Genomic DNA, 12514 nt, shown 5'->3' on the forward strand with positions numbered 1-12514 from the left:
GAGCCTGCTTTGGATTCTGTGTCTCCCTCTCTCTCTGCCTCTCCCCTGCTCATGCTTTGTCTCTCTCTGTCTCAAAAAAAAAAATAAATAAAACATTTAAAAAAAAAAACTCAAGTGATTTTTATCTATACCGTCTGGGGAAATCCGTTGCCATGAGAAAGCCCACTAAAGCCCAAACTTACTGGGTTTTCCACAGACCCAAAAAGTCTCACCAGGGAGTCCTTTGCTGTCCTCTGTGGCTGGGATCAAGCATTCCATTCACACACTAACCCCTCTGGCTGTTTTCAGCCCTGCAATGCCCAGCCGCCTTGTCAAGAAGAGATCTATGAAGCTGGACGGTCTGAAATCCTGCTTCCTCCCAACCTGAGCAACATGCTATGGTAGACAGACTCACGCTGACCAATATCTGGAACTTTTCTACTTTGGATACACACAGAATTTCACTTCTCTGTACCCTTGAAGTTAGGCATAGTCACATGACTGGTTATAGCCATGTAAAGTAAGTAGGAAGGATATGGATCACTAAGCATTTCATTTCTGGTGCCTACCCTCCAGCACTCTTTCTCTGAGCCCTTGTTTATTGACGGCGGCCACATAGGATGATCAGGTTATCTTGATAGGAGGCTGAGGTCTATCTACTTCCATCCATGGATCCACTCAGTTGTCTCTGCATGTCTTTCTCCTTCTGTTAAGTAGGAGAAACATCTATTTCCCACCCCAGCACTCATGTCAAAACAATCTAACAGATGGTCTTCATGAATTCTCTTTTGAAAATGTCCTCAAGTGGCTACAGGGAGCTGTCCACAGTCTCACATAGCTGACCAATGACAATGAGATAGCATGAGCAAAAGAAACTTGTGTTGTACTAAGCTACTGAGATGTTTTAGGTTTATCTCTAACTTGGAATGATATGCACAGCAACCAAAGAAAACAATTGTAATTGTTTTCTATTGTTGTGTAGAGATACCATGAACTTGGTGACTTAAAATAACACCCATTCATTAGTCATACTGCTGTGGGTCAGATGTCTGGTCTCAGCTTGGATAAAGTCTCTGCTCAGGGTCTAGCAGACTATCAAAGCTCAGGGTCCTGTTCCAAGCGGTTTTTGGTAGGAGTCAGTTCCTTTTGATTGTACAACTGGGGTCCCCACTTTCGTACTGGTTGTAAGCCAAGGCCACTCTCAGCAGCTAGAGGCCACCCACCATTTCCGGCCTCATGGCCACCTCCACAAGATGACAGTTTGTTTTCTCAAGGCCAATAGAACAATATCGGATGTTGCGTCATGTATGTCTGACCTCTTGACTCTGACCCCTAGACTTTTTTTTTTTTTATACAGTCTACCTGGTTGTATCAGGCACACCCAGGAAAACTTCTTTTGATCAACTTCAAGTCAGCTAGTCAGGGTCTTAAATTACACCTGCAAAATTCTTTCACCTTTGTGGTACAATGTAAACCTAATCATTACATTCTTATATTCCCTCCTCATTCAGGGGAGGGGATATACAAGAACCTGGATCAGTGGGGGTCGTCTTAGGATTCTGCTTACCACAGACATTTAAAAAAACATTCTGATGAATATTAGCTCTAGAAAATTCAGGAACTATCCACAGCTTTGCTTTCACTTCTTCCTTGCTCCCAAGTAAGAAAACCTTGTCCCAAATGTTTTGAAGCCTTGCTATTCAAAGTGTCATCCATGACCAGCAGCATCACTTGTGAAGAGAGGTGAAATCGCAGGCCCCACCTCAGACTCAGGCATCAGAATTATGGGCATATTAATGAGATTTCTAGGTGATTGAGAAGCATTGATCTTTAGATTGGTTTATCCTTAAATAAAGTAGGCAGAGGTCTACATGGAGTGAGAGCACAGCTTATATTAAATTCCCATGCCCTGATCACTCCAGGCTTTCAGAGCGGTTTCTGAAATTTTGCTGTCAGAATCACATAATCTGATGATGATATAGAATATGGTGATACTAGCTAACATTTACTGAACATCAATATACGCCAAGCAGTAGGCAAAGCTCTTTTAATTTCCCCAACGTGTAATGAGCTACATATTATTATTTTTGTTTTAGAGATGAAGACATGGAGGCTTACAAGAAGAGTTCCTTACTCCTCTATGGAAAAACAAATAAAAGTGGTGGGGCTAGGATTTGCCATAACTCAGGGTGTATGTGATCGTATTGTCAGAAGTTGTCAAAGCTAGTCCGTGAATCACAAACTAGGGTCTGGGCCAATTCAGCTTGTGAGTAAGCATTATTCAGCCAGAATGTTGGTATTACTTTTCACTGAATTTCTTTCCCAAGGGACAACCTTATTCCAATTGGCCACAAGCCCTATCACTCACAGACTCACAGAGTTGATTTACTGCCTGGACTGTGAATATACTCAAGCCTGAAATCCCCAATTAAGTCCACGTATTCTTGAATTTCCCCTTGACATTTCATGACAAATGTGGGTAGTATGAATACTTTCCAGAGATCCTTAACAACAGCAAAGAACCTCTGCTCCCTAACCCATCCCTGTCATCTGATGAGTGAAACTAATGTCCAGAAACTAAGGTATGTGTCTAAGTCACATAGCAAGATAATATCAAGGTTCTAAATTGGGCTCTTTTGGCCCTGCAATCAAATATCACAATCATCTGCCTCCTCATGTTTAGGAAACTATTTATGCTCAATATGAAACAGAGGTTCTTAACCAAAGTATGTTTCAGAATCGTTTGGATGGAGGTTAATACAGATTCTCAGACTTCTCTCCTATTCACACCACTGGTGAGTCAAATGCCCGTTAATCTGAGATTCATCAGATAAATTACAGGTTCAGAACACAGAGTTTGAAGTTGAGCTAGTCCCTGAATAATTAATAGAGGTGGGACAGTAAGAAGTATAAGGGACAGAATAGGGCAGTGGCTCTCAGCCTTGGTTATACATTGGAATTCCTGAAAAGTTTTAAATTTTTCTTTTAATGTTTATTTATTTTTGAGAGAGAGAGAGAGAGTGTGTGAGCAAGGAAGGTGAAGAAAGAGAGAGACACAGAATCCAAAGCAGGCTCCAGGTTCTGAGTATCAGCACAGAGCCAAAAGCAGGGCTCGAATTCACGGACCACAAGATCATGACCTAAGTCAAAGTCAGATACCTAACCAACTAAGCCATCAGACACCCCTAGAAAACTTTAAACGCTACTAATGCCTGGGTCCCAGCCCCCGACATTAATGATGTAATTGGTCCCAGGTACAGAGATTTTTAAAAGCTCCCCAACTGATTCTAACACTTGGCCAGGGCTGAGAACCACTGGAGTAGGGTCTCTGAGATGCTAGAGTATTAACAGCACCATCATCATTTTCCTTGTGACCCCACTGGGTTTGGCCCATCACCTGGCCACAGAAGCTTCCATATTCCTTTCATCTTTTTGCTGCCCTTTGCCACCCCCTTCCTATGTTAAGCAATGTTCCTTCATTAGTGAAGAACAAAATTGATAGGAGCCTGAGGTCAAGATTCAGACACTAAGATACCTCTTGTTCCTGCTGTGATTATGTGTCCATCCGTTAAAAGAATTCTCCTATTTAAGACCTCCGGCCTCTGGTACTCATGTCAAACCCAGTGGGTCTCTGAGAGCTGTTTTGAAAATGGCCTCAAAATGTTGTTGTCCTGAAACAACTCCCTGGTCAGTTTGCACTGGGTGTAAAACTTCTTGTTGTTGCCTAAAGAAGTGGTTCTCAAAGTGTGGTCCCCAGACCCGGAGCATCAGCATCACCGGGGAACTGCTCAGAGATGCAAGTCCTCAGACATTCTGCACACAAGTACTGAATCAGAAATCTGAGTAGATCCAGCAGTCTGTGCTTACTAAACCCCAGGGGTACAGGTACACCCTCAGGTTTGAGAAGCACTGGCCAAAGGCTCTGTCTTGACCATGTACCCCCACACGGAAAGCAGCTGATGATAACATAAAAAGGCAACCTAAACCCATACAACTGCCATTTGTCAGTTGTGTTTTTATGTGACACGGACTCTGGTAGCCTGTCCGTGGCTAGCAGAGGAGGAGGAACAGGGCCTGAGGGTCTTAATCACACAGTAGTTTGTCGTGCAACAGCTGGGGTGTGAGGTCCAGTGGGAGCCAGGAGGTTGAGGACACCTGCTGGCAGGACTTGGGAGATGCTGCCTGGCAGCTGGGAATAAATGGAGCAGAGACTATCCTCACAGCTCCTCTGACCCTACCCAAGTTTCCTGCTTGCCTCTTAGGGTAACCAAAGAGGCTAAAATGTGGGAAAATGCAATGGAAATGGACAAGACTGTAATGAGATGTGACTGTAATGAGATGTCAGTTGTGTGTGTGGAAATACCACACTGAACCGGTGGGATGGAACCCACTGCCCCCCTTGAGATGGCAGAGCTCAGAGAGATGGGCCAGGGCAAGGGTGAACTGGGTGGGATGGGGTGAGCTGAGGAGCAGGAAGCAGCATCCCATCGCAGGCCCTGAGCAGCTGGGGGGCGGGGGGGCAGGGGCTTGACAAGTCAGGTCACTCAACTGTCTGTTTATAGAAGAGGAAACCCAGACAGAGACGAGGCTTGACCTGGACCACACCACACTAATGGCAGAGCTGGGAGCTTCTGAGGACACTGGGGTTCCATGAGGAGCCAAGGCCTCCAAAGGTGTGGGATTCAAGGGAGATAATGCCAAAGAGTGAGAGCCAACATCTCGGCAGCACACACAGTGTGCCAGGCTGCTCCAAGCGCTTCCCATGATTCAGACTCATTTACTCTTCCCACTACCTTGGGATCCTCCTCACCAAGGTCACTATTTACATATGGGGAAACTGAGGCACTGAGAGGCTAAATGTAAATTGTGCAATGTATTTCATTATAATTGGGGATAAAAACTAACTTTATTTTAAAAATCGTACCTAGTTTTATTATTTCACGAGAATGAAGCAAGGAATAAAGGTAAGCTTAATGCTTCCTGGCTATTGATTACTGGCCAGCTGCTGGCCACTGGATAGATGATCTCTATCCAAATTGTACTCCTTATTCACTAGAGTACAGAATGGTTTAAAGACAGTCATGTTATGGACACAGGTGTGACATCATACAACTAGTAAGAGGCAAAGTCAGAACTCGAACACAGACCCTTTAGCCTCACAGCTCACACTTTACCACCACTATCTGCTTGCTACTCCTCCAAGACAACCCAGAGTCCTGGTGTTCAGCCGGCTCTGAAAGCCCCAGTGTTAGAAGAGTGACACCCACTTTTAAAAAGGAAACATGCCCTACTAGAAAGTTCCCCAACCTTCCAAAGAAGAAAGCCTCTGAATTCAGTGTAAGCCTTGTAGGCACAGCCTCCCCCGAGGTGACCTGTCTACAACTATGAATTTCCTTTTATTGGATTCTGCACCAATTTTACCTGTTGCTTGGAAACATGGAAGATCCTCAGAGACCCTCTGATCCAGCCCTTTTTTGACAGAGAAACTGAAGCCTAAGAAGGTCAAGGTCACCTTCACACAAGTGAAGATCAAAGAGATGAGGAATGTCACCCAGGAAGGCACCCAGAGACATCAGGAAATCTGCTTGAGGATCCATTCTGAAATGGAACTCAAGGGTCCTGACGCCTCAGATTTCTCTCTCTCTCTCTCTCTCTCTCTCTCTTTCCCTCTCTCTCTCTCTCTCTCTCCCTCTCATTCTGTCATTCCCTCTCTCTCTCATTCTCTCACTCTCTCTGTTTCTCCTTCTCTCTCATACCCTCACACTCTCAAAATCCTCTTACCTGCAGCCCTGCATTCTTTGACTTTGTTGCTTCTCGCCTGGGGAAGGCTGCCAGGCCCAACTTTTACCTTCAGTGGAAACTCAGCAGTCCAGGCAGGGATTTATATCCTCGTCCTCCAGGGATTTCCTAATAGGGCATGTGTCACTCTCTCTGACTGAGTGGCTGTGAACACACCTTTTCCCTCCTTACCGGGGAGCACCCTCTGGCTTATGGTGCTGGGTGCATGATCACTCAGTTGGGGAAGTGGCCAAGGAAACTGTGTGTAAGTTTCCCTATTTTTTTGTGACTCGCTAAAACTTACGTACTTCCAGCTGAGAGGTGGTTTTAAAGTGATGTGTATTCTGCCTGACCATGGCTCCATCAAAGAGAAAAGGAGGTCTTCTGGGCTTTAACTGGTGAGAGAGTTGATGTCTGTCCGCATGGAACCCTTCTGGGATAGAAGGAGAGTTAAGCTTTGAGTCCTCTGTGTCCCAGTCTTATATGATTTCTAATTGTTAAGTGAAGGAAGGGGGTGACTTTCCAAATCTTTATTACAATTTGTGGAATTTGTCAAACCGAATAGTTTGTCTGCTGGAAATGGAAATTCGGTCCTAAATCATGTCTGTACAGAACAAATGTCTCCTAACTCCCTCTAACAGGCCCAAAGGTTATGTTGATGGCTTCTCTATCCCCTTCATCAGCCACCAGGAGTTAGAGAGGAGGGAGTCATGTGGGGTGGGAGTGGAGGAAGAGAGGCGGTAAGCCAGACCAGTGGCTGCCACAGGAGCTTGCCCACTCACTGGGACCTGCTGCAAATCCTCAGATGCACAGGGCCCCTGATGGTTTCACTGCCTTGCTGTTGGCCCAGATGGGCTTACAAACACCCACCCCATCACCCTTGCCCCCTCCACATACCCCAGGGTCCAGTGCCCTCCTTGATATGAACACGAAGCCACAGGGGAAAGAGTAAAAATCTGGCCGGGACCAAGGCATGGGGCCAGAACATGAACCCTCTGGGTCCCCAAGACCTCCTGTTGGGCCAAGTTGCATAGTGTAGGCAGAGGTGTAATGTGGATCCCCCTGTTGGTGGATGGAAAAGAACATTTATCCAAATGTCCTTAAAAATCCATATTATTAACCTTAATGACACATTCTGTCTAACTTACTCAGATACTCAGGTTCTTACAGGTGAAAAGGCAGATAGAGAAATGCTTTTAGAGAAGTCTTAGGGATTTCATATCCAGAACAAATGGCTCGAAGCTAAAAAGTCCCATTGGCCCTTGTTTTATCCTTTTGCTAACAAGGAAGATAACTTTCAGGGAACCACAGCTCAAATTGGGTAAATAAAATCTGAGAAAAATGCAATGTTGGACCTAGATAGAAACTTAGAGGTGGTTGCAAATTGAGGTCCAGGCACTTAAGGAGACCACAGGTGAGGAAGCTGTATTAATTTATGTAATTTCATGATGGAAGCTGTAATACCCCCAAAATGGAGTTTCTTGGGCAAAGAGTAAAGGTTACACTGTATCCATGCTTATTCTTTCTCCAATGACCAGTTGAAGGGGGAGCGTTTGGTTTTGTTCTGTAATCTTGACATGGTTAGATTGACGTGTGAGCTATACATTTTGAGTCAAGCCAAGTAATTTCAAGGGTGTAAATTCACCCTAGCAGGGAAATTTCCCCAAATACCTCATCATCCCAGGATGAAGGGTATGCAAATAATTGAGTATTGTCCTCACTCTCTCTGTGGTCAACCAAACATACCAGCCTCAGCTAACCTTGCCTTGGCTGGGATCCTACTTGGTAAATAGCACAGGGAAGCCCACAGCTTAATATAGCCAAAGAGAAGAAGTGAAACCATGCAGTCTGCTTTTGGTCAAGTATAACTGCTGATCTTGTGATCCATAAAGAGGAATTTACATAACCTCACTTCTTCAATGGGAAAGTGTGATCATGGAGCCACAAGAATTGCTTGAATAGCCCTTTGAGGAATTAATGCCTCAGACCCAACCGTCACTGAAAGTACTCATGGAAAAATGGCGACCCTCCCATATCCCTCCATTTCCCATCCATGGTCTACACTGTCCCCTCCTCATTATCACTAGAGTGTTTGGTTCAATTTCTCCACCAACTGATGGGAAATGGACAAGGCACAGAATGTTCTATAGTATCTCGAAATCCTCTGAGGTTTGAGGTGAAAGTCACCCAGGATGTTTATTGCAAGGATTGAAGCAATGAGTCTTCATTTTTCGAACCCAGCCCTTTCTAAAGTCTGTTTGGGGTCAGAAATTGAGAGCAATCTTCTGAAAACCTCTGTGGCAAGCTTCCAACCTGCCCTGTGATGTAGAGGCCAGAGGGTACAGAAAAGTGAGGAGGGAGTTTGAGGGAGCAAAGAATCTGTGTTGGTCACTGTGTCATGGATTATAGCAGAGACTATTTGTCCCTGGTTTGATGGGACGGCCTCTGTCAAATTATCCTCATAAATTCACTCATTCTTATCCTTGATTTGGATTCAAGACAATATGGTCACCAAGCCCCTAGGGTCATTGAACATTCCAAGGCCTGCTCTGGTCAGTGGACCAATAACAGAAAAATACTCTTGTGCCTTATTCACAGAGGCAAGAGAAAAGTCTTCCCATCCCCATACATAATTAACAAACTAACAAACTAAACTATTGACTGCAAATGGGCTTCTAACTCATCTGTGAAAAGAAGTAAATGCATTCTGTGTGGGTTTCCAGTTGCTTCTGTAACAAATTACCACAACCAGTGGCTCCATACAACACCAATTAATTCTCTTACAGTTATGGGGCTCCTGGGTGGCGCAGTCGGTTTAGCCTCCGACTTCAGCCAGGTCACGATCTCGCGGTCCGTGAGTTCGAGCCCTGCGTCAGGCTCTGGGCTGATGGCTCAGAGCCTGGAGCCTGTTTCCGATTCTGTGTCTCCCTCTCTCTCTGTCCCTCCCCCGTTCATGCTCTGTCTCTCTCTGTCCCAAAAATAAATAAAAAACGTTGAAAAAAAAATTTAATTCTCTTACAGTTCTGGAGGTCAGACACGTGGCATGGGTCTCGGAGGGCTAAGCTCCTTCTGAAGGCTCCTGGGGAAAATACACTTCTAGAGGTTGTCCTCATTGATTCACTGAGGTCTCCAGCACCCTCACCTTCCCCCCGGGGTCCCATCATCACATGACCTTCTTCTATGTGTTCCTTGCTCCCTCTTGTGAGTTACGCTGGTGATTATATTTGGGACCCACTCAAATACACCAGGATAATCTCCCCACCTGAAGATTATTACCTTAATCTCATCTGCAAAATCCCTTTTGCCATAGAAGGCAACATAACCATAGGTTTCAGGAATTCGGACATGGGCATGTTCAGGAGACAATTGTTCAGCCATGTACAAGCACAGTTTGCTCCCAGTTCTGTTTTGTTTTTTTTAATACCCACAATAAAGGCAATCTATAAAACTCATTTGGAGATAAAACTTCCAAGTCACCATCCCCGGCCTTTTATGACTGTAAGTCTCAGGTCAAATGGCCTTCCTGGCCACTGTCACTCACACCCCAACCATGGCCCACCCTAATATAGCCCCAGTTTCCATAATGGCTTCTAGTTCCCACACAGCTCTTTTCTTTTTTTTTTTTTTTTTCAACGTTTATTTATTTTTGGGACAGAGAGAGACAGAACATGAACGGGGGAGGGGCAGAGAGAGAGGGAGACACAGAATCGGAAACAGGCTCCAGGCTCTGAGCCATCAGCCCAGAGCCCGACGCGGGGCTCGAACTCCCGGACCGCGAGATCGTGACCTGGCTGAAGTCGGACGCTTAATCGACTGCGCCACCCAGGCGCCCCAACACAGCTCTTTTTTTGAGTCATGAGAACTTTCTCTGCCTTCTAATAATCTCTTAGTAACGTATAGAAAATTTTGCTTTTTCGGCTGACACACTTCTGAAAAGCGGTGACGGGGCCTGAGTCATCCTGCAGGGCCCCAGGGGTACCATCGCCTTCTCATCTGTGTATCATGTTATATAATGCACGGCCTCAGTGACCCCACCTGCGCGGTGACACACCTGGCCTGCGACAGGCACGCACACTTCATGCAGAGCCCCGACCCCTCCAGCACACTCATCACCCCTGGGGCAGGTCGTCACAAGCAGGCTCAGCACTTGGGCTCAGCAGCCTTCAGCAGCTGGAAGGAGGGCCTCAACTGAAATTAATCACAAAGGAGAATCCACGCTTCTCAGCAGCCTGTCATGGGCTGGCACTCCAGCTTCCCCAGGAAGTGACATCCACAGTGGTTACACATGGTGCTTCATCCAGCGCTACTGAAGCAATTGCCTCTGCCCCCTCGGGCCTGTGGGTGGCCCATGACCTCATGCCACTGCAGCTAGCCTCAGTGCAACAATGCATACACTGGACAGGGAAAGGGTGGTGATGGTCACACCCCCTCACCTGGTCTGGGAGAGGTTGAGCTTAGAAGCATGGGGCAGTTACATGCCAATGTGTATTTTATGGACGAGACAGTGTTTTTAGAACAACTTTAAAATGAATCCACAGGGAACTCCATTCCTATGTCTGCCAAGTCAGGGCCAACCATTCCCCTTCATTAACCATGACCTTTATTAACAACATCTGTATTGTGAGGCTCTGACATCTGGGCCTTGCTGAGCCCTCAAGGGCTAGCCAACTCCTAGAGGTGGCAAACGACTCCCCCTACAAGCACACCTCTCAGGCGTGCCCCAACCAATGTGTGCCCATGCCCCAACCACTTACGAATGTGTCTACCTCCATGGACTTGGTCCCCATTTGGGGGGTCCATTTCCCCTTCAGATCAAACACCTTTTGAAGCATTCCAATCCTTTGGGTTGAGAAGAGTAGATTAAAAAAAAAACAAAAAACAAAAAAACGTTGGGGTGCCTGGGTGGCTCACTTGGTTAAGCATCCGACTCTTGATTTTGGCTCAGGTCATGATCTCCCGGTCTCTGAGTTCAAGCCCTGCATCTACCTCGGTGCTGACAGCTCAGAGCCTGGAGCCTGCTTCAGATTCTGTGTCTCCCTCTCTCTCTGCATACCACTCCCCCGACTCACATTCTCTTTCTGACTCTCAATCTCTCAAAAATAAATAAACATTAAAAAAAATTTTTTTAATAAAAATAGTTTTCTGTACCCTGTCAGTATCCCGGGTCTCAGCAAAGGGCAGGACAGTGTAGAGGCAAAGCAAGTGCCCCAGCAGGGGAAGGAAGAGCCAGCACAGCAGGGGCAGGGAGCAGAGAGCCCTGTGCCAGCGAGAACCATGCCTGGGTCCCTAGGGCAGCAGTTCTCAAAGTATTGCCCACACCAACAGCAGTGGCACGTCCTGAGATCCCGGTAGAAATGGCATTCTGAGCCCTCATGCCAGACTATTAAATCAGAAATAGGGAGGTACCTGGCAACTGGTGCCCCACCCACATGATCCCCACGTGATTCTGATGCTGACAATTTCTCCTCTTTTTTTCAATTTTTCTTTTTTTTTTTAATTTTTTAATGTTTATTCTTGAGAGAGAGAGAAAAAGCACAAGCGGAAGGGGCAGAGAGAGAGGGTACACAGAATCTGAAGCAGGCTTCAGGCTCTGAGCTGTCAGCACAGAGCCTAACATGGGGCTCAAACCCACGAACATGAGATCATGACCTGAGTCAAAGTCAGATGCTCAACCAACTGAGCCACCCAGGCACCCTCTTTTTTTCAATTTTTAATTGAGGTACAGTTGACATACAATATTATATTAGTTTCAGGTGTATGACATAGCAATTTGATATTTACCTTATGAAATGCTCACCATGGTAAATAGAGTCACCATCTGTCACCATACAAAGTTATTACAATATTATTGACTATATTTCCTATGCTGTTCGTTTCAACTTTGTGACTTCATTTATTTTATAACTTTGTGCCTCTTAATCCCCTTCACCTATTTTGCCCATCTCCCCTCCCCCACCCTTCAAACTATCAGTTTGTTCTCTGTTATTTATGAGACTGTTTCTGTTTTGTTTTGTTTTTTTATTTTAGATTTCACTTATGAGTGAAATCATATGGCATTTGTCTTTCTCTGTCTGACTTATTTCACTTAGCATTATACTCGCTAGGTCCATCCATGTTGTTGAAGATGGCAAGATCTCATTCTTTTTTATAGCTGACTGACATTCCATTGTGTGTGTGTGTGTGTGTGTGTGTGTGTGTACACACACACACACACACACATATATGTATATATGTATACATATATGTGTATATATACACATATATACATACATACCAAATCTTCTTTATCCATTCATCTACCAGTGGACACTTGATTTGCTTCCATACCTTTGCTATTGTAAATAATGCTGCAGTAAACATGGCAGGGGACACATATCTTTTCAAATGAGCATTTTTGTTTTCTTTGGGTAAATACTTAGCAGTGGAATTACTGGGTCATATGGTAGTTTTATTTTTAACTTTTTGAGGAACCTCCATACCGTTTTCCACAGTGGCTGCACCAGTTTGCATTCCCAACAGTGCATGAGGGTTCCCCTTTTTCCACATCCTCACCAACACTTATTTTTTGTCTCGTTTTTTAACGTTTATTTATTTTGAGAGAGAGAGAGAGTGCAAAGTGGAGGAGGGGCAGAGAGAGAGAATCTCAAGCAAGCTCTGCACTGACAGCCCCCCATTGCAGGGCTCCATCTCACCAACCATGAGACCATGACCTGAGCCAAAATCAAGAGTTGGACACTTAACCAAATGAGCTACCCAG

At 45.3% G+C, this 12514-nt stretch overlaps 1 protein-coding gene and 1 non-coding gene across 4 annotated transcripts in view; both read right to left on the minus strand.

Moving 5' to 3' along the window:
- IL1R2 (interleukin 1 receptor type 2) overlaps positions 1 to 5955 on the minus strand; it is a 34396-nt gene extending 28441 nt beyond the window's left edge. For 2 of the 3 annotated variants that reach the window (XM_047851151.1, XM_047851150.1), the window contains exon 1: positions 5761 to 5955. In XM_047851151.1, coding sequence (XP_047707107.1) covers positions 5761 to 5774 — 14 coding nt within the window. In that variant the 5' untranslated portion in view covers positions 5775 to 5955. The remainder of the gene's footprint in view (positions 1 to 5760) is intronic. The other variant, XM_047851152.1, reaches the window with a different exon arrangement.
- Positions 5956 to 11364: 5409 nt separating this feature from the next.
- TRNAQ-UUG (transfer RNA glutamine (anticodon UUG)) lies at positions 11365 to 11448 on the minus strand. Its single transcript has one exon. It is a non-coding gene; the product is annotated as a tRNA-Gln (tRNA).
- Between the last annotated feature and the right edge of the window lie 1066 nt (positions 11449 to 12514).

The sequence above is a fragment of the Prionailurus viverrinus genome, chromosome A3 (assembly GCF_022837055.1).
Source record: "Prionailurus viverrinus isolate Anna chromosome A3, UM_Priviv_1.0, whole genome shotgun sequence".
Lineage (NCBI taxonomy): Eukaryota > Metazoa > Chordata > Mammalia > Carnivora > Felidae > Prionailurus > Prionailurus viverrinus.